General features: G+C 32.4%; 1 protein-coding gene across 3 annotated transcripts; it reads right to left on the reverse strand.

Annotated features, from left to right (window-relative positions):
• Positions 1–3,171: 3,171 nt before the first annotated feature.
• On the reverse strand, positions 3,172–21,538 carry LOC133184455 (palmitoyltransferase ZDHHC21-like). Of its 3 annotated transcripts, XM_061319543.1 has the most exons (9): positions 21,469–21,538; positions 19,882–20,194; positions 19,112–19,210; positions 15,719–15,830; positions 14,526–14,664; positions 7,651–7,767; positions 6,991–7,107; positions 6,450–6,499; positions 3,172–3,796 (listed from the first exon to the last, which is right to left on the reverse strand). In XM_061319543.1, exons 2-9 carry the CDS (start codon positions 20,147–20,149, stop codon positions 3,667–3,669), a joined length of 1,032 nt encoding a protein of 343 aa, XP_061175527.1. In that variant the 5' UTR covers positions 20,150–20,194; positions 21,469–21,538; the 3' UTR covers positions 3,172–3,666. The 3 variants fall into 3 exon arrangements, with proteins under 3 accessions (XP_061175527.1, XP_061175525.1, XP_061175526.1); XM_061319541.1 differs by lacking the exon at positions 7,651–7,767; XM_061319542.1 differs by lacking the exon at positions 6,991–7,107.
• Between the last annotated feature and the right edge of the window lie 1,521 nt (positions 21,539–23,059).

The raw sequence follows: 23,059 nt of genomic DNA on the forward strand, positions 1-23,059 counted from the left end.
AATGTTTTTGGGCTCTGTATAGCTATAGGTACGGAAGCCCAATTAGGATCTATAATTTTTTTTGGATTCGTTATAACGAATTGTCGAATTTGTTAAAACAAATTTAATCGATATAACATTTTGTTCAATTCGTTATAACGAATAAAATCTGTTATAACAGATTTTTTGAATTCATCACAACGAATTAAAAAAATTGTTATAACGAATTTTAGTTCGTTTAAACGGATTCTAAAATTTGTTATAACGAATTAAATTCGTTATAACAAGTTTTGAATTAATTTCAATTGTTATTAATAACAAATTTGTTGAATTCGTTATAACGAATTCACAAATACTTTTGTACAGGCCCTAATTGTCGAATTTAATTAAACGACTTTAATTCGTTAAAACAAATTTCAGAATTTGTTTAAACGAATTTTATTTGTTATTTCAAATTTTAGAATTCGTTTAAATGAATTTAAAGGTGCTTGGACACAGATTTGAAGGTAATATTTTCTCAAATTTTCTGTATAATTTCATGACTTATATGTTGCTATAGCATTTCATATTTAAATATAATAAAAATCTTATTTCATCTCGAAGTTATTAAAACTTCGAATTTCTGGACGCGTTGGATTGACACATCCTTGCGCTTTCACATATTTTAATTTTATTGATAATACTTAAGAAAAGTGGCAAGTTTGTTGTGTATTAATGAAAAATATTAAAACTATAACACAGAAAATTCAGAGTAGAAATGTTCGAAAGCAAAACCCACTCACAGTATTGTAAGTCCGTGCTCAGTGGTGTGTGCAGATTTTAACAATTGAACACACCCGGTGAATCGTAAACATTAACAATAACAGAGCTCGTGCCCTGTTTACGAAAACAGTTTACGTTTCACGGGTGTGTTCAATTTGTTAAAGTCTGTACACATCACAGAGCACGGACTGACAATAATGGTGAGTTGGTTTTGCTTTCGAACATTTCTACTCTGAATTTCCTGGATTATAGATGTAATATTTCGCATTTATACATAACAAAATCGCTTCTTTTCTTAAATATTAAGGATAAAGTTAAAATTTGTGTAAGTGCAAAGATGTGTTAATCAAACGCGTCCCGGAATTCGTAGTTCCAATAATTTTTAGATAAAATAAGTTTTAAACTATATTTTCGTGTGAAATGCTATTGCAATATATAAGTCTTGATATTATACAGAAAATTTGAGAAAATGTTAAGTTCAAATCTGTGTCTAAGCACCTTTAATCTGTTATAACAAATTTGAATTCGTTATTATGAATTCAACAAATGTGTTATAACAAATTCAAGTCGTTATAAGGAATTCAAAAAATTGTTATAACGAATTAAAATCGTTTTAACAAATTCGACAATTCGTTATATCGAATTAAAAAATATTTTTGATATGTCATAAATGGACCTCCGTATATAAGCGGGCTTGGTAAAAATCATTTAAATTGTTCCTGCGACTGCACTATAATTATTAACTTCTACATTGTTGGTACATTGCATTTTATGAGTATTCATAATTAATGACGATTTTTTATGACGCATAAAACATGTTAAAGTTATTTCTGTTGATACCTGGATTCACGCCTGTACACTGAGTTTTGTTTATATTCTTGCACAATGTTTTGATTCCGTGATAGCCAAGAGGCATTTTCACATTCTCGTGAAAATTAAGTTTTGAATGTTGCAGTTTTCAGAATTTTTATTATAAATAATTCTCTTTTGTTCAAAAGCAGCATCATTTTTTTTCTGAAATCGAATACGGACACCAGTGGCGGATCCACATTAGCGAATGCACAATTAAGGACAGATAATACCTTTTTTTTCCTTTTTTTTTTTTAAATCATGAAAATAACTAATGCCATGTTTATACCGGTTTATCAGTAAAATGAATAAATTTAACCGATAACTTAAACTGCATAGATTTTAAATTTTCATTTAAATTTTACAATAATGGCTTATAAATGATGGTAAATGGTAGAGTTGCGAGTAATCAACTTTGTCACGGGACTGATGACGTAGTGTTAAATCTCATTCGAATACTCTCGAATCATTGTCCAATAGGTTAAATTCATCTTAATACTTATAGCATTTTACTAAAAAAAAAAAGAACTAATCTGAGCATAATTACCAAAGAAAACACACACACACACACACACCCAAAAATAAGTGAAGTGAGAAAACATACCGTTCTTCCGTAATCATACTTATTTTAGCGTTAATTATATTTCTGTGCCTTGCACACTGCTCTTTTGTACGTTAATTCAAGATGCTTATACATTATTAAACAAATACATACAGAGGCTAGGCTCTACATGTACTGATTTATGATTACTGTCCTTTCTGACATATTTTATTTCTTAAATAAAATCTGCAACATGACGACTTTGCAGATTTTTTTTAAGAAATGAAATATGTCAGAAAGGACATTATGCGTATCCGTTGGTGACAAAGTTTTTAACTTCTGAGTGCGCTATCTATGTACCTTTACAGTATTGCAAGTGCAAAAACAAACACTGTTATAGTACTTATTATATTTTTATCAACTAATATTAATGATTTTAGAAACACACTCAATGATGGAACAATTTATCAGCAATACCCATCAAAACAGGATTCAAGTTTTTGTTGTCTCATTAAATTGATTTTTAAATTCTCTACCGGATTTTTAGGGGTGAAGTCCAGTGGTGTTCATTTTGAAACGATTCAAACGTCTCCGGATCCTCTTGGCGTCATATCTTTTTATGAAATTCCATTTGTTTTTTTTTTTTCATGTTAATTCAGCAAAAAGAGTCTGCACTCCTTTTCAACCCAATTTTTCCTCTTCAAAGGCAGTGTCATATTACTTAATGATAACTTGTACAGCAAAAGAACGCACCAACTTTCAAATAACTGTCCCATTATTTTTATTCTGAGGGTGTTTCTTTATACCTAAGTTGTCATATCTTGCCATTCTTTATCTTTCTTTTATTCGTTTTCCTTCTGAGTTGAATTTTCAGTTTGCTGCTACTGTGCAGGTTAACGCTAGATGGTACAAAGTACAGGCATACTTAGTTCACTTCTATACAAAACTTTTTTCTGTTTGGAGACGGATTGGTATCATTTTGTAGAGAAAAATCTATTAAACAAACAATAAAACAAATAAAATTAATTATAACTCTTCAACATTTTATTTCAGTTTAGGCAAGGATAAATTGTGAAGAAAAAAAATACGTTACTATTCTACTGTGTATAAAAATATATAATTTATCAAAATATGAAGGAATAGTGCAGACAATTGTCAGGTAATTAAGAAAAGTATTTCCTAAACATAAATAATCGGCCTAGTCAACAAGATCTCACGCTTTAATTAGGCACTGTTATTCTGCAAAAGAAGATAATGAGAAAGTCCATATTTGATCCCAAGACAATTTTTTGTGCGGGAAATGGAGTTGAAATATTGGTGTTTTTCTGACACACAGTGATGAAGTTCGCCTTCCCTAACTAACAGTACGCCGTCTATATCAGATGCAGTTTTTATTAAACGGATCACTGAACAGATCAACGAAGAAAAAGAATTATGGCTAATTCGATCACAGTAAAAGCGTATCTGTTGTCATCAGACGCTCCCAGTGTCCTAAAGATGAGAGATGGTGATGAACGGGGAAACAGAAATTCCGGTCACACCGAGTTTGAGTAATAGTAGGAGGGGCGAATCCCTCGTCGACTTCGGCATGGTAGTAACCAGAAAAGCATGGATCCACCCCCGCACATTTCGTGATAAGCTGCCCACTCAGAACGAATTTTGATCCTGTAAAGAAATTTAAAGATGCAACTGATTTGATACTGTTTAGCCGTGATAAATATTTTACATATTAACACTTGACTCTGTGTTGATTTATTTATAGTTGTCATTTATATCTGATGTCCATATCGTAAGTTATGTAAAGCTTAAATTTCATCAAATCTTACATTTGATGATAATCTAAGTTCCAATTAGATGGTTGGTGGGGTTAGAATTAATGCTTATAAGATATAAAAAACCTTTCACCTTGAGAGACAATGAAAACATAATTGAATTTTTACCTGCCAATTTTCATTAATGTAAAAGATGCATTCCTGGATTTGAAAGATAACACTTTTTAACAATAAAACTATTCTTGATAGCATATCACTCATACAGGGATCATTACAGAAATGCCAAGTGGAAATTAAGCAACTTAAGCTTAACAGTATGATATTACAAGCTATTATTCTGAAGAATTGTGAGAAAATAAAACAAGTTTGCAACAAGATGAATATCATGAGCCAGTTTAGCTCACCAGATTAAATGATATAACTGCAGGCACAATTGAAAAATCTCAGGACAAAACACAATGAAAAATAATAGATACTTTCATTTAATTAATAGTGGAAATATTGAAGTTTTCTTTTGGTCCTATGATATTGATCAGAGATGTGCTAAAAATCTGTAAAGTGTGCTAATATAAAGATTACATTAGCACCACAGTTACCAAAGAGTACAGCTAAAGTAAAGCAATTAAATATACTGATACATTCCTAGTCTTCAATTCCAGGCCAAAACTATAAAACGTATTCCAAATATCTAAAATTTTGTACAGAGACATCAATAAATTACCAGAGACATTCTTAGCTATTCACACTGGAATTTCACAAACAATCAATACTCATCCAGTCTATCAGAAACTTGTAATTAATTTGTCACTTAAGATTTGACTAACTAAATGAATGGCCATTTGCACATAATGGTTAAAACTAGATTTCAATTTCAAATTCTCTTAAGGTGGCTCCAAGTAATCAAGGATGCTGAATACAAGATTACTGGAAACAATAAACATGCATGTAGACAAGGGCAGACACAAAATTGCTTGAAATGAAACTCACATGAGCATGGAGCCCAGGTGTGCCAAAAATACCCAGCTATGAGTGCACAAAATGACAAAGGGGGGTTGAGACACCTGCACAATTACCTCTGGAGGAGAAAACAGAAGTGGTTCAGCACTGTGAGAAGTAGGCCACAAAGAACATAATGATGGGAAAAAAATCTTGTCTGAGAATTAAAATAAAAAACCATCTCAGAATTTGACCTGCACTTTATGATAACAAAATTAACATTTTTAGTATAATGTTATTAATATTTTTATAGTATCTGTTGCTGTCATAATCTTTACATCGTTTAGGAAAATTAATTCCAGAGTGATTGAAATTGCTGGGGTTGCAGTATACGTTCAAAAACAAAAATTTTTCAACTGCAGAAATCTCTTTCAACCTAATACTTTTTTAAAACTGTATTTTATTTTTTTGCAAAAACAGATAAATAGCCTAATATATAGAAGAGATGATAAACCTGTAGGTATTTTGAAATGAATTAAATACCCACATCAAACAGATAAATTTCAAGAATTTCTCTTTATTTTAAGCAAGATTGAGAGTGTTCTTCTCATGGGATGTCAGAAATTGAAAGATAAATTCTTAAGTATACAATCATCAAATGTGCAAAGACGTCTGCAGCCCCTAACAGCTCAGTAGTGGTCTACTTACAACTGCTGCTGCAACCCAAAATTTCAATGACTTGTAGAAAAATATACATAAGTACTTAAAATTAGTCATAATTAGCTTGCTCAGCTGAAGAAAAACTTAATTATTATTGATGCAGTAATATGCCCCATTTAACACCTCTGGATTGCATCAAGCTGCGAGGATTTAACACACAAGCTAAGGGAGGGATCAACATCGAGTAGAAGATGTGGAAATCTTTGGGATAACTTCTCCATGCGAGAACAGCTATAATGGGAAACAATGAGCCTGATACTATGGGAATCGTCTCTGTTAAGGTGCTATCACCCCTGTGTGGATTATCTACTCACTCCATTCCTCTGATGTAAGACTTAACAGATTTCTCTTGTAATCTGCTTGCCTGGTTCGGAGGGTGTCGGAGAGACTTATTCCATGTTTACAGGATTTAAACTCGATCAAAATGCATGATTATGGTGTCTTGCCCTGACTTAATCTTTGATGACTAACATTTTAATGGAATCCCAATATATATTGTCTATTATTGTGTGCAGCTTTGAAAACATAACAAAGTAATAGTTTTTATCACCAAAAGCATCAACATATTAATATATGTTGTCAAAATAGATTTCTTGTTTTCACTGGGTGAAATCTGTTAAATACCTATGTAAAGCTAAGAGACTAACACCCATTTAATGGCAGTACAATCTGCATAAGGGGACATTAAGAGAATGCAAGTTTATGTTTTATATAATTCTGCTTTCAATTTGCCATATACATATACACCACTCTTTCAAAATTGTTCAATTAAAACATACCTTAAAAATGCATCTTCATCAGTATGATGATTTGATTTTAGAAAAAAAACTAAAGTACTGCATGATTTCACTCAGAAATACAGATTACTTGTAATTATGATAGATTCTTACGTTTCTATATCGGGATAGGGATCCTTCATATTCTCCAATGTTGTCCTATCCTGGAAAGAGAGAAATATTTTTGTAAAATATTTAATCCCTGATCACATGTAATTTTAAATACCAAATTATATAATGGCTAATATCTCTTTAATATCACACCTTGAATTTGATTTTCTTACATAGTTTACTTAATATAAAAATTTTCTTACTGAGATGCTAGCAGTTATTGTCAACCTCTGCTTAAAATGATCAATATTTAAAGTTTTCTTATTTCACCATGAAATAATTTCCCCCGAGAAAAAGAAAATTATCCGGCTGATGAATTTCAAATATTTGTTTGATGAATTGTTTCTTTCTTTTTCTAATTAGCTGTCACAAACTTGTTAGCAAATTGCTGTTTTACAAAATACACCAATACTTTTGTTGATTATTTTTCTTGCTTTTACTTGAAATGTTACAGACTTCTGAAAAATTTCTAAAAACAGTACATCAGTTGAGAGCAACAACCTTGTTTCCATGATAAACTGATGCCCATGTAAATTTTACATACCACAAGTAACATGAAATGTTGGCCGATTAATTGACCACCCATCATAATTCCCATTAAGACGGCAAGTGCAGTCAGAATATAGGTAAACCATACTTCATGTCTAAATTGAAATGATTCCTGTAAAAAATCTTGTAATCAATATTCAATGAGTAAATTCTGGAGTGAAAGCCCTGCCACACTCCTGGTACATCTGTCAATTTTATAACACAAAGAAAAGTCTGCATCAAGCAAGAGAATTTGGTGTCCTATTTTTTCTGACTTAAAAGAAATATTTCAAAATTTGTTCTATATGGATTCAACTCCCCATGTAATATCTCATTGACCTGTCTGCACTTGCATGCTTAATCCGGATAAGATGAATGTTCAATTGCAGAGCTGTTAGGTAAAATTTACAGACATGCAGATACCAGATATAAAGGAAATCTACAGGATGTTCCATTCTATTATAAAGAAGAGTGAAGAAATAATTTCAGTGAAAAAAAGGAGAAAAAGAGAAACAGAAAAGTATTTTTATGTGAAACATGTATTAAACACAAAAGAGGTACTTTCAGTATAACTACAACAAATCGAACACCCATTAAGTACATGCAAAAGCATAACTCAAATAATTAAATTTAACTATTTTATTCTACCATTGTGTTTACAAAAGCAAATACCCACCCAATTGAGATTTTGATGTTGATCTTGTAAACCAGCCCCCATGAATAATCCCATTGCCAATGACATCAGTACAAGTAAATACTTGAACCAAATACTATGCTTGATGTAGAAAACACCCTGGAATTTACAGAAGACAAAAAAATCATCTTTAATATACATAACAGGTGTAGATGCAATTAATTAAGATTTTCAAGAAAAACACCTCTTGTTTTAGAGATTTTAGACATCAACTTTCTTACTGATGCAAATTACACTTGTACATAATTTTTTGCATGGAAACCAGCATTTTCTCAAAAATACTGAGAATCAAAGTTCTGCTTGGTACCAGGGATGTGACAGGCATCACTACTTTTTTATAGACATACATACCATAACTAAATTAAAATTCTGACCAATCAGGCCATAACCCATGAAGGCTAGCATAAAAATGGCAGATGCTAGAAGCACACAACTTAACCAGACCTCATGCTTGACGATAAATAATTCCTGTAATATAGTAATATTACAAGAATGTAACACTGCAAAGCAAAACAAGAGGCCCTTTGGCCACAATGCTCACCTGAGTAACTATAGCGCTGTTTGTTCATCAGAAGATTCTTTTTCTACATATTTAAATCTAAAACTCATTGTAGCCCCTTCCTATCCCCTAGAGTCATGACTTAAAGAAACTTGAATATACATCTGAGATGCTTCCATATAAATATGACTGATTATGACTTTGCTGTTCTTGAGAAGAAGATTTTTAAAGATTTTTCTTATGTCTATCTATGTAAAACTTCCACTGTGGAACCATCCTACCTCTGGGGTTCATGATTTGAACAAACTTGAATCTATACTACTTGAGGATGATTCAATATAAATATGATCAGTCATACTCCCCCCCCCGGTTCTGGTTTGAACAAATTTGAATCTACACTATCTATAGTTGCTTCCATATATGACTGATCATGGATTTGCTGTTCTTGAGAAAAATTTTTCTATATATTCCTATGTAAAACTTTGATCAACCATAGTGGTCCAACACTACCTCCTGGGGTCAAGATTTAACAAACTTGAATCTATACTATATCAGAAAGCTTTTATATAGGTCTCATCTTTTCTGTCCTGGTGGTACTTGAGAAGAAGCTTTTTAATGACCCCACCAAAATTTTACTTTTTCTTAATTATCTCCCCTTGGAAGAGGGTGTGGCCCTTTATTTCAACAAACTTGATTCCCCTTTACCCAAGGATACTCTGTGCCATGTTTGGTTGAAAATGGCTCAGTGGTTCTGGAGAAGAAGATGAAATTGTAAAAAGTTATCAACAATGAAGACAGCAACAGACAAGGGACAAATTTTGTTCAGAATAGCTCACTTGAGCATTCTGCTTAGGTGAGCTAAAAAACATTAAAACAAACAGTGACAAATAGATCCCCTATTTATACATTATTTAGTACATGTAATTAGTCTCTGAGTTGTTAACAGCTCTCCTTCACAAATACTATTAGTTAAATTTTCTTTGAGTCCATTGTATGCAAAGTAAAATTTCCTGAGTATAAACAAGATTGAGAAAAATCCATAGTTTAATATCATAATTGTTAATGGTGAAGAGTATGGACTAAATTCATTTTATCATAAGTTTGATAAATTCTTATTCACTGAATGAGATTTCCACTCCAACCAACTCCAAAGTTTGCCAAAACTCGGTTGGTTTTACCAGTGACCTATATACTAATGGGATAGGCAACTTTCGCAAGTCGCGGGATTTCGTAAGTCAGTTTAAATTAAATATATCTATTTTGCTATCAAATATTTCAGAATAAAACCTTAAATTATCTATCAAAAAATTATTCAAGATTTGTTGTTAGCCCTGTTTTTACTTCTTATCTTAGTAGTAATTACGTTTATAAAGAGCTAGGTTCACTTTATGCATAAAATGGCCCAGTCCTTATATCAATTAATTGACTATCGCCCTCTGTCCCATTTCATATATCAAAATAAAGAAGAGACTTAGTGCTTTCATTTCCTATAACAAAATTTCTTTTTGAGCAATCTAATTAAAATTAGATGTTCCGAATTCGCTACTGCTTCTCAAACATCTAACAACATCCCATTCGGGGTCACATCAGAGAGACCTTTCGATTATGAATAAACATTAAAATTTTGGCCAATCAGATTCAAGCCTCTGTATACGATTCTAAAATTAGTTCCACAGCTACATCTTAACATTATTGATGCTCAGTAGGTTGTCTTATGTTGAATTAAAGTAATTCTGGTATAAATTGAACGTATACATGACTATATGTCTAAATATCCTGCACGTCACATTCATATATAGCACAGTCTTTACCGTGCATATTTTGTTTACTACGAAATCCCTCGGGCATTCAGGTTTGGCAGTAAAAAACAGAAACGCATCTGAACTATAAGCCAAGATTTCTGAGATGTCAATTTCATTGGGTAATTGAAAGGTCACTCTGACATGACCCCGAATGGGATGTTGTTAGATTTTGAGAAGCGGTAGCCGATTCGGAACATCTAATTTTAATTAAATTGCTTTTTGAGAATCCAAGTATTGGAAAACAGGCTTTGACAAAATGCAATGTTCTTGAATTTTGCAGAAAACATGCATATTTAACTTCCTTCAACAAAGAATTAAAATATGAGCACAGCCCACGATTTCAAAATTAAAGCATGTTTTGTGATCTTCAGAAACAGACCTTTCATCACGTAATTGCATATTTTGGATCAGAGGTTATGCTCTATATGAAATAGTGAAAAAATACCTCAATTTTTGACCATTTTTAAGGGAATTTACAGGATATGGGAAAAATGATGCATTTTTTACGACATAATGCATTGACTAGAGAGAAAATTACATCATGTTCAATAGATACACGGTCACCAAGTGTCCAAGTTATAAATACTGCATTTTCAACCAAAACTGAGCAGTTTCAATTTTTCAGAAATTCTCAGGGCCAAAAAAGGCCTTAAGTGGCTCTATCTCTTTATTTAAAAATCAGTGCATGCCCCTGATTGGCGATATTTCTGAGAATTCGACGATTTTGGTGGTTGTTTACTTAATATCTAAATTTCTTTATAATGTGTGCTTTAAAATTTATTAAAAATCCATTCTGATACACAAAAAGAACAGATTATATTAATAAGAAAACAAGCTTTTTACTGGGAAAAACGTAGTTTGAAAAACTTGCAGTACATGTATTGTGTGTGACGTTTTGGGTAAATAACATGCACTGAAGGAGTTGCCTATCCTGTTAGTATGTAGGTCCCTGGTTTTACCAAATGAATTAAATAAATTGCACTGAAAATTGAAAGAACACATTAATTCACTGTTTATGGAAAAAATAGTGCCTTTTTCAATAAAATTTATTTAACATATTCAAAGTTAACATCGTAAATTTTATTACTGCTATTAAAAGATGAATTGAAAGAACAAAATCTTTAAAAATTGAGTGAAATCTATGTTTGGAGCTGTCAATTTCAATTGCACATGTAAAGAGCTGGCAGACTTTGTTATGCTTTGAATATTTTTCTTATACTCAATATGCTCAAAGAATACAATGTACTGACTATTTACAAAGCAAAACATGTCTATTTTATAAGAAAAAGAGTGAATTTTATCACAGACTGGTATTCTATAATTCATTTAAGAAACAAATTTATTTTTTGAAGATTCATGAGGACACGAACAACGACGCATCATGCCGGCATATTTCATAAAGCGTGTTAGCGCTTCATGATATATGCCGAAGTGAAGCATTGTTGTTCATGTACCTCAAGAATTTTCAAAAATTAAATTCATTTCTTATATTTACATTATTTTTCTGATGAGTTGCTACAAATTACACCATTCAACTGTCATTTTAAAAGCAAAACAGTTTGCACTCAGGGATCAACATTAACGGTTGTCCGATTGCCCGGGGCAAGTAAATTCTCAGTACGGGCAAGTGAAACTGCTGATGTACTTGTCCGATCGGGCAAGTGAATATTTGATAGATTTTTTAAATCTTACATTAGTTTATAAACAAAACAATAATTTGAACATTTGATTTCTACCAGGAATATATGACATTCTTTTTGTAGTCGGAAATTCCTCGGTAGCGCCGTTCATTCAAAAATCGGGTTCGTTATTCCATTTTTCTTTCTGGGTAGTTGACAAAACTGACTTCTTAACATTCTTATTATGAAATATGATATTTAAAAATAGCTCATTTATTTACTCACAGAATATAAAGAAAACCAGTTGTTCTCGGCACACGATGTATTCTGATTAGGATATTTATGCTTCAAAACATGGCCAATGTTTTTCTTTAGCGTGGCTTCAGTTTTTCAGGGGGAAAAAATCTAAATTCACAAAAAGATCATTAAGAAAATAATTTTCAAAAATATGAATTTTATTTAAAAGGAGATATTGCTGCATGGCAGTGTGAGTTTACAAGTATTTAAAATGTAGCATCACCTGCACATCAAGATATTTTTCTGGCACTTAACTTGCCAAATATAAAAAAAAAAATATCTCACTTTATTTACAATAATAAATTAAGTTATCGGTTTCCCTTCTTTCTAAATTTTGGGCAACCAAGTTTTGTATTCGGACAAGTCAAAGTTTGAGTTCACTTGCCCAAAGGGCAAGTGAATCTGTAAGTTGATGTCTATCCCTGGCACTATAGTTCTGACGTCAAGTACTGTATTATGACATAGCAATGGAGATATTCATGTTCATCCATGGAAGTTCATGAGAAAATGACCAGTCTTATAATTTGCAAAGAATCTTAGGGAAAAATATTTGGAAATGTAAATATATTATGATGTCATACAAATTCTTGAACATGAAAAAACATTAAAATTATAAACATGTTAATAAAACAAGTATTAAGGGTAATGCCACTTACTTTGTTAAAGTGTATATAATACAACTTGTACATGAGTTAATGTTACTTTCTCTATGTTCCACAAAAAGATTAAAAGAAATTCAAATTGAGAATTCTTTTTCTTCTTTCAGCTTTACTTGGATAACTAAGACTTCAAAAAACCTCATTATTTTAATTCAGAAAGGAAATTAAAGAGTTATAGGTCTATTCTGAATAAATTGAATGGAAAGACTAAAAATTTTGATATTTAAATGATAAAACTCACTCTCTAACAGAATTTATCAATATGTCCTTAGTACAATTTTTGTACATCGACGGATATTTAATGGAACTTATTTTGTAAGTAATCAATGGAATAAATATTTAATTCTTTATTGTTTTTTTTTTTCTCGGTAAAATAATTTTAAAAAATACAAAAAGGGCAAAGATTTACTTTAAAATTGACGAAAATTTTACTGATTTGGGGGCATTTTTCATAAACTTGAGCCTTAGATAGGTCGATTCATTAAATAGGACGACCCCAGCGGTTCTGAGAAAGAAAGTATCGTCCTATCTTCCAAAACTTATGGTAGTTCTGAATCATAGCGTGATCCATTTTAGCAATGCATAACGTAACAAATCACAAGATGTGTACATATAAACAAATTTAATAAAGTGCATTAGCTCAACATGATAATTTGAAGATAATGTACACCTTTGTTTTATGGCACACAACCAATGCTTAACCTCCTCTCCCCTTCCCAAACTACACATGTACTGACATTCATCATGCATATAATTGTATTCTTTATACCTAGAGATACACGTACTTACATGCTTTTTTTTTCAAAATCTAATTTTAATCAAACAAGATGCCCAAGGACAACAATCCTTGCCAGAGTCTCACCTTGGCCCTGCTGTTCATCAGAAGATTCCAAAAGATTCTTATCCCTTGTTATCCCCATGAAATTTTTATAATCTGTATTGTCGCCCCACCCTATTCCCTAAGGTTCATGATATAAACAAACCTGAAACCACAAAAGATGGGGATGCTTCAGTACCAAAATGATTAAATGACTATTCATTGAATTACTTTTCATTGAGAAGATTTCTAAAAGATATTTTCCTTTACACACATTATAAGTAAAATTTGATCCCCAATTTTCCAAATTTAGCCCACATTAACCTCCAGGATAAAAATCTGCAAAAAGCTTTAATCCATACTAAGGAATATTTATATAATATATATCTCAATGATTTAATGCACCCGTGCTACTCTTAAAAAGAATTTTTAAAAATTAATTTCCTATATATTCCCATGGAAAACTTGCGGCCCATCCTATCCAAGAGTCCAAAATTGAAAATGCACTACTTGATGATGCTCACACATTTATATAATTATCTGTTGCTCTTGAGAAGATTTTTCTTTAAAAACTGCAAATAAATTCCATGTAAAATTTGATCCCCTCTTGTGGTCCCATCCTACCCCCGGGGGCCATGATTTAAACAAACTAGAATCTGCACCCTATAAAGTTAAACATATTTTGCATAAAAATGTCTAAATTCAAGTAGTATTTTCCCCATAAAGAATCAAAAATGAAATTCAAAGTATCATGTACATCACTTATAATTAATGTTAGTACAATATATCTGCAAAATAAAAACTTCCTATTTTGAAAATTGTAGGAGGAGTTGTCTGGACAAATGATGTACCCTAGAAGCAATATTTTGCATAAAAATTACTAAGTTCAAAAACTGGTATATTTCTCATAAATTATATCAAAAATCAAAATCCAAGTGTACCAGGCACTACTCTTATATGTGTACAATTGAATTACAAAATAAAAACTTCCCATCTTGAAACTGGAGAAGTTATCTGGACAAATGATGAACCCGTTTGGCAGCTGCTTGTCCAACTGCCATTTTCACCATTTCAATAAGTGAATTTTTCCAATGGAAAACCTGGTTAAAAACTGACACCCTGCTCTATACAATGTATTTGTAAACTGGTTTAAAACAAACATACCTTATCACAGGTAATGCATGCTGGGTAATACCAGTAATGTAGCATTAAAGCCCAGAATGCCATCCAACTGAGACAAAAGGCCCAGAATAACAGCTGTATAAAGGCATAGTGGTTCTCCTCCCCAACACAGTTGTTTATCCTTAAAAATGAAAAAAAAATGTAAAATTGATACATTTATGACCTCTCATATTTGCATTTTTCCCTTCTGAATTTTAAAATACGGTAGTGTTAGGTTGAGCTTGGACTGTAGATAATGGATCCTGCAATACGATACTTATCATGACACAGTGTTTGCAATACAATACATATCAACATATTTTATATTACAATTATTTTGATTACATGCAAATAAGTATTTTTTATGATATGACTGAATAATTCCTAGCTTTCTAATTGGCTGAGAACAATGTGGAAATCATCTTAAGTTGTTTTCACTTGCACAGGACCTTTCAGAACTTGTAAATTGATACAATTAGTTATGTTATGCAGTTATATTCAACTGCACCCAGTCATTTAATCATTGAATCATATCATATATCAATTATTGCTGTTTTTTTCATTCAATACTATGATTTAGCAACCCTTGATGTACAATATTCAGCTTGCCTTTTGGGCTCAATGAATATTGTACTCCTCAGGTAACTACATCATGGTACATGTATTGACCTCAAAAGCTGCATAGGCGGGTTACGTGAATTTTTTTTCTGCAATGGTTGCATCTGTTAGTCCCGCATTAACAAAGAAAGACATTTTAGTTTTTATATTTATATCTGTATAAATAATTATATAAAGTAGGTTTAAATATGTAAAATACAGTCAAACCTCATTATCTCGAACTCGATGAGACCGAGAAAATACTTGGAGACATCCGAGGGTTCAAATTTCGAGGGTAAAATACTTAAGAAATATGTGGTTAGGATTTCCAAATCTCTTTACTTGACAAGATTATAATTATAGATTATAATTAAGAACCATCTATCACAATAATATAGTTATATAACAGTATCTGAATATTGTTATCTGAATATCATCCCAGCCATAGAACCAGGTTCATATGTACATTATTCTGAGTAAAACTTTAATGAGTTTGAAACAAGATTAAACAAAGCTTTCCTGATAAACAATGGAAGGGGAGTAAGCACGTAAGAAAAAGATGTCAAATACTTATTCTTGTTTCAGTTAACTGTTCTTACCATGGACAATGGTGGTCCATTCTCAGCACACATTGTTGACATCGACGACAGTGGTGTGCTCTTTTTGGTCTTTTTCGCTGACATTTCTCACACGTTTCCCAGTTACTTGTGTCTAAATTTTAAAATTCAAACATTAAGTGAAAAAATTGAGTTATCTTTTGATTTTAAACAAACACACCTAGGAAATTAAAGTATTCATGGCAAAAACAAAACCAAATGCCCATGGGCCAAAATACTCACCTGATTCAACTTCCATTCATGATTTTAATAAATTTGAATATGCATGTATAGGTAAAAATACAGTCTACTTGAATTATAAAGTTGGAAAAATTGAAATAATATCAAAAATATAAACCCAGTAATTCTTGGAATGATTTTGTGAAATACATTTTTTATATTCTTTAACTAAACTTAAACCCCTTGTTGTAGACCATCCTGACCCTGTGACCCCATGAATAAACAAACTGGAAAGTGAAATGTGAATATTTATCTATAATATTTTGATTAACTGTAGTTCTTATACACAGTATATAGCTTTTCTACATTGGATTGATACACTCCCTTTGCTAGGCCACCTTTAGGTAATACATGTACATTGATTGAATTTCAACATTTTTTTTTTCATTTTATGCTGCCAAAATACTCTGACCCCTGGCAGCACTTTCAGTTGAAAATCTAGGGGTGGTCAATGGCTCTTAAGGACAAAATGCATCAGATCAGGCAAGGATTTCAACCTAGGCCTCCTGAACTCTACACAGGTGCTCTACACACTTAGCTATCTGACCCACGGGATTAGGGATTTTGTGACCACCACATTCCTCCCTTCTTAAATGTCAGAAAACACCAACCGAGGCTCTTCCCTAGCAGGTTCTTGCACCGATCACTTCCATAACATGCCATCACAAAAAATGTAACACAAAAGTATAAAATGTGACAGACCCAACTAAGATTTGAACCCAGGCCCCTGACCTCTAGTGAGGTACTCCTTTGATCTACCGGTATCTGACCACTGGCAGTTCAACCTGCCTGACTGACACACATGTATTTGTAACAACACAAATGAAGTTAACTAATAAAAATGAAAAGAAAAAAGTTTTATTGTTTTAAATTATCAATCACAAAATAGATGTTTTTAATTTAACAAGAGGCCCAAGGGCCTTAACGGTCACCTGAGTATTATACAACAATTTAGAGGATCCCTAGAGTATAAAATGAACTGAAAGGTGAAACTTTGTTGCCCAAAAGCAAGAAAAATAGGGTGATCGGGACCAAAAAAATAATTAGTTTAGTATTCATAAATAGTTCAAAAATTAGGTTCAAATCTGTTCCCAATTTATCACTATCACCATACAGTATATTAACAAACTATCAGTGCTTCTGTACTATTTAAATTCCTTGTGGAAATGTCTTACATTGGCCTCTCTTGGTCTTTAATGAGAATTTAATAAAACAAGTAATTTTTTTCTCATTTTTATTTATCTATTAATTACAAGTCTACCTATCATTAGAACTATGAAAGTACTTTTTGTATTATACAATAAAAATTCTTGCATAATTCTCTTATTCTATTAACCTTTCAAATACTTTATTTACAGTGATTAATCATCAAAAGTAAATGGCAAAGGGGAATAACTCCTCTCAGTAGAATACAAATTAATAGAGCCCAGGCAAGGACCAGAACACTTGACCAAATAGTCCAGATGTTCAAAAATCTGGTAAAAATACCCTTCCTTATTAAAACTTTTACTCTTTTTGCCTCTGATATGCCCAGGCGCAGAGAAGATTTTTAAAGAAATAATGCATTTTTACTACAGATTCACTATATTATCAATAGAGCCCCCCCCCCCCCCCCACCAAGAAATACCAGAGCCTCTGACCATGGGACCAGAAGTTTGCTCATCATAAGCAATCACTTTGTTTATCTGCTTAACACTAAGGAGCAGACAGGATTATTTAATAGAATTAATGCATTTTCACTATATTATCAAGAGCCCCACCCTTAAACCAGCACATCTGACCCAGGGGTCATGCAATTCACTACTCTGGAAAAAGCACTCTTGCTCATCATATCTATACACTTAGCTTCTTTGCTTTTAACCAGAAGCAGAAAAGAATATTTTAAAAGAAATTTTGCTTTTTCACTATATAATCAATAAAGCCCCCCCCCCCCCTTTTCACCAGAACCCTTGATCCTGGGGCCATGAAATTCACAATTTTGGAAGAGGTATCCTTGCGTATCATAACAATGTACATAGTTTGTTTAAAAAATACCGAGGGGCAGAGAAGAAGATTTTCAAAGAATTAATTCACCTTTACTATAGGATCTATATAGTCCCGCCCTAGCACCAGAATCCCTGTCCCTGGGGCCATGAATTTCACAATTTTGGAAGAGGCATCCTTGCCTATCAAAACTATATACTTAGTTTGTTTAAATAATACCCAGTAGCAGAAAAAAAAAGAATTAATGTATTTTCACTATATAATAAATAGAGCCCCATCCTAGCAACAGAACCCCTGACCCTGGGGCCATGAATTTCACAATTTTGGTAGAGTAACTCTTGCTTATCATAACTATGTATTTAATTTGTTTCAATAATACCCAGGAGTAGAGAAGAAGATTTTCAAAGAAATAATGCACTTTCACTATATGATCTATATAGCCCCGCCCTAGCACCAGAACCCCTGACCCTGGGGCCATGAATTTCACAATTTTGGTAGAGGGCTTAATGCTTATTACAATCATGCCAAAAGTTTGACTGCTTGATGTCCAGGAGTAAAGAAGAAGATTTTTAAAGATTGCATTAATTTTGGTGGTTTTAGCCCCACCCCTCAGGCCCCAGGGGGGCAGGGACCATGAAATTCACAATTTTTGTTCCCCTTCACCCATAGATGCTTTATGCCAAAATTGGTTGAAATTGGTTGAGCGGTTTCAGAGAAGAAGCTGAAAATGTTCAAATGTTAACGCACGACGCACGATGGACGACGGACGACGCACGCCGACGGACAAAAACGGATAGCAATAGGTCACCTGAGTGACTCAGGTGACCTAAAAATCACTGATAAGTTCCCCATAAAATTTACTTGTCTTTCAGATGATAAAGGCTGGTATCAGAAATGTAAACATTAATGTTGAAGTGAACCCTGTCTGGCCTGTTTCCCTCTTCATCATGACCCCCGGGGTGAGTGATAACAAGATCTAATTTAAATTATGGGTGTCCTAAGATACAAAGTTTACTAAATATATACACAGAGAAATAACTCAAAGGTCACACAATAGAGAATGAGTTTATTAGGGTGCAACTCTAGATCTTTACTGGTACATGTTATTGTCATTCTTCATAAAATATTGAAAAATGTAAACATAGATACATAATATTTCAATAGGAATATTACCAATGTTGTCGGCATCAGAAATCAGCGGAACTCGACCAGGATTCAGGGTTGATGCTCTGAACAAGGAACACACACACATGACTGAACACAAGACATACACTGTAAAATGCAAAATAGAAAAAAATATTTGAATATTTGATTTTATGACATCAAAACTGAATCACCTGGTCAGAACAAAAGTGCATTTCTATATTAATTGAAGTTTATACTCTGAAATACTGTATAAACTCACCTACAAGTCGATCAGTTGTATTTTTCAGAATATTTTGGAGCAATTTGCCCCGACCCACCTACAAGTCTGTACATTTTTTTTTCCAGAATTTGTTGCCAATTTTAGATCAATATGTATTCTATTGTATTTGTGTTTCAAAGTATGTTTTGGGGTATGATATCTTTTATTAACAATTTAAACAAAAATAAGATCATTAAAATCCTTTTCATTCCGGCCTTTATAAACAATTATCTTTGGAGTTGTTACAAAATTATTTTATTCCCTATTCCAAGAAAAATATGAATGTTTCTAGGACTCGCTTATAAGTCAGACATAGAGTTTTATACCAAAAACTCGACTTGTAGGCGAGCATATACGGTAGATAAGTAAAAATGATCATGCTGATGATAAACTTTTAATAACTGTTTGACTCACAAATAACTTACATGTTTATATTTACATTAATTATTATGAATGAAATGGCATAAGGTGGCCAATTAAGGCAAAATAATTACCAAAATTAATGTCAATACATAGCATACTTATGTAACACACTTACATGCAACAAATGGTTCTGAGGCTTGACCATCTCTCATATGAGGTAATAAGACAACCCACAATCCACACCATGTACCATATGCCCAGTAAAAAAAGGTGAAAGCTAAACACATTATTCCATTTCTGTCCTTAACAAAGTGAAGCCTTCCTAGGATGGGGAATTTTTTGACAATAATGTTACTGGAGTATTCACTTGTTGGTGCTGGCTTGCCTAACCCAAGACCAGACACAACAGTTGATGGTGAAGCCATAACTTCCCCCTCGTACATTTTCTTGTGAAGAGTCTCCTATCGACAGAAAAGTGGCTTATGTATCTAAAAAAAAAAACAAAACAAAAAAAAAAACAAAATACCTGTAAGTATAATTTATAAATACTCCCTTCACTACTCTCTAGCTTTAATCAAGATGCTGCTGAAGTAAACTGGTGTCTGGCCAGGGGAACAGAAAAAATGAGTTACTGGTAGATAAAAATCGTTTTCAATTACTAAACATGGGAGATTCTCTTTATCACATTTTTAAACCTTATGGTCTTAACCACATTTTCCCATTCCCTCCCACTGATTTAAGCCACATAATGTCTTCAATTTTCAGATGCTAAATACATATAATAAAATAAATCAAAAGGTCTTTTTAAATAGTATCTCTTACTTCAATGATTTAATTAATCAAAATATACTATTATAGAATGATCTTTCATGTTTGCTACTGCATACAGATGTATTTGTTTATATGAAAACACACAGTCTTTCCTTTTTATCCAAATGAAATACTTATCAGGACATACCTGATCAAAATGGGGGTGGGGGGGTGGGGGGGTCTGTCCTTCAGCACTGTTAAAGTTTTGAAAGCCCAACCTTTGAAGGGTTTCATTTTTTTAGGTCTTATTGTTAAAATACAGTCAAACCTCATTATCTCGAACTTGATGGGACCAAGAAAAAAGATATCCGAGGTTTCAAGATATCGAGGGAAAATTACTTAAAGAATAAGCGGTTGGGACTTCCAAATCATTTCCACATATCCACAAGATATCAGTGTTTGAGATACCAAAGTTCAACTGTAACACTGTCATAGGTACCCATTGATTAGAGCTCCTGGTCATAAAATGAAAATGAGTTCACTTTGTTGTCAGTCTCACTTTTCCAAAATAATATTTTTTTAAAAATCAAAATGTAGACTGATATTTTTTTTTTTTTTAAAAATGAGCTCGTCTTAGTTTTATGACCCCGGAGCCTGTGGTTTAAAGAAAATTATTCTAATCATACCCAACCTTCCAAGGAATTTCGAAATTCATAACAATGTACTAGAAATTGCATTTAAACACTGTAAAATACTTTGCCGAAAATATTATTTCAGGTAACATGTAAAAGATTGATTTTAAATATTTACACAAATGTACATGAGTTTCTTTCAGATTTGTAACACCAATAGATTCAACGATGGTTTCCTTGGATGCCACGCCAATCATCATCGACACCTCAGTTGGTGTTAAAACCTCCCTCTTAACAGCCCCAAGAGAATTGATATTTCGGGTCAGTCGATAAAGTAATGCACAACTCTCTATTCTGTGTCAATTTAACACATTTCTTACCGAAGTATCGAAGTTATGAGTAACAATCGATTCTCAAGACGATTTCTGTAAACACGTCGTCCATTTTACATTTTACCGGAAGTCATGAGGGTGTCGGTAAAAGTAGGTCTTCAATCTAGAACACCTTGCATACCAGAGGCAAAATGCTTATATTTGCCAACAAGAATTTTTGGCAAAATCCAAACAAAACTTTTTTTTCTTGTAAAAACCAATATCTGTGCCTGATTTGATTTTTATACATGGAACAAGTGACCCTGCCATACTTCGGGACACTATGTCATAAATGCTATTATAGTGTTAGATTAAAATTGCTAAAATCTGTGGAATGCATAAGACTATGTATTATACTACCTAGTATTATAAACACTCGTTGAAAATTCCTTGTTGATAACTGTTTTTGTTACGTAATTGTAATTAGCTCATTAAAAAAGGGTGTTGAACGACAATACCTTGAATCTGATATTATGAAAGAACAACATAAAAACACAGATCTCTATCTAAAACCTTTACTTGGACACATAAAATCATTCTGTAAACAACAAATCAGATTAGTTTACAGAATCTGAAAACTCCAGACTCCCATGTGCAGGTAAATTGCAAGAAAATGACTTAGCACACTACAGTGCTTTTAATTCATACCTGTGATATTGCAGTTCAACTGAGTTACATGAAAAAGTTTGAACCTTATAATGATTGCTTCATTTAAACAAGCGCTCACATATAAATTTAAAAAAAAAAAAAAAAAAAAAAAAAAAAAAAAAAAAAAAACCCTTTGTATCTTGGCCAATTAAATTGAACAATGTGCTTACTTATCTCTTCACCTCAATTTGATTCAAACCAGTTGAAAGTAGGTTCAAGTTCTATACATTTACAATGCAGTCAAAAATCTCAATGAATACTGTAAACATATATAAATTAACACACCCAAAATTTAGTGCAATCTTCCTCTTCAATGAAAGGCGTAACCATAAATTAACACACTTGATTCTTGCAAAACCACATGTATTAGATCTGTAGTTTGAATCATGTACTAACATGTAGATGAAGCAGCACAAAGGGGGCTAAAATATGATAAGGCACCGCTAAAATAAGTACATTTACAGTATACGGTTTACAGTATATGAAATGAAGATATACTGGTAATCAGTATGAACTGGGATTTGAATTTTTTCCAAACCTAATTATAAACTTTTCTTCATAATTAAACAATGTCATTGCAGGAATTTTAACAAAATGACCCATAATGATACAAGAAGCAAAATATTCTGTAAGGAATATATTACTCCTAATGATTTCAAAATGTGTGAAGTACTACTGGTACACAAATTGTGTCTGGATTGTAAATGAAGTGTGAATTACTTGAACATAATAGTTTGTGCAGTCATGCATCTGTACATGTATTTGTCTTCTTCATCAACAGGAGTTTGAAACCTCAAGTGTGAATAATAAGCCTAAAATATTCTCCTAAAAAAATCACATCTTTTATAATGGCAAGAGTTTTCTCAATGTTTTACAAACTTGAAGGCAAAAAAAAAAAAAAAAATACAATGAAATAAAAGAAGAGTAAAGCAACACAAAAATTTCTGAATGA

The sequence above is a fragment of the Saccostrea echinata genome, unplaced genomic scaffold (assembly GCF_033153115.1).
Source record: "Saccostrea echinata isolate AGI-Se365-2 ecotype Australia unplaced genomic scaffold, CSIRO_AGI_Sech_v1 ptg000010l, whole genome shotgun sequence".
In the NCBI taxonomy this organism is placed as follows: Eukaryota; Metazoa; Mollusca; class Bivalvia; order Ostreida; family Ostreidae; genus Saccostrea; species Saccostrea echinata.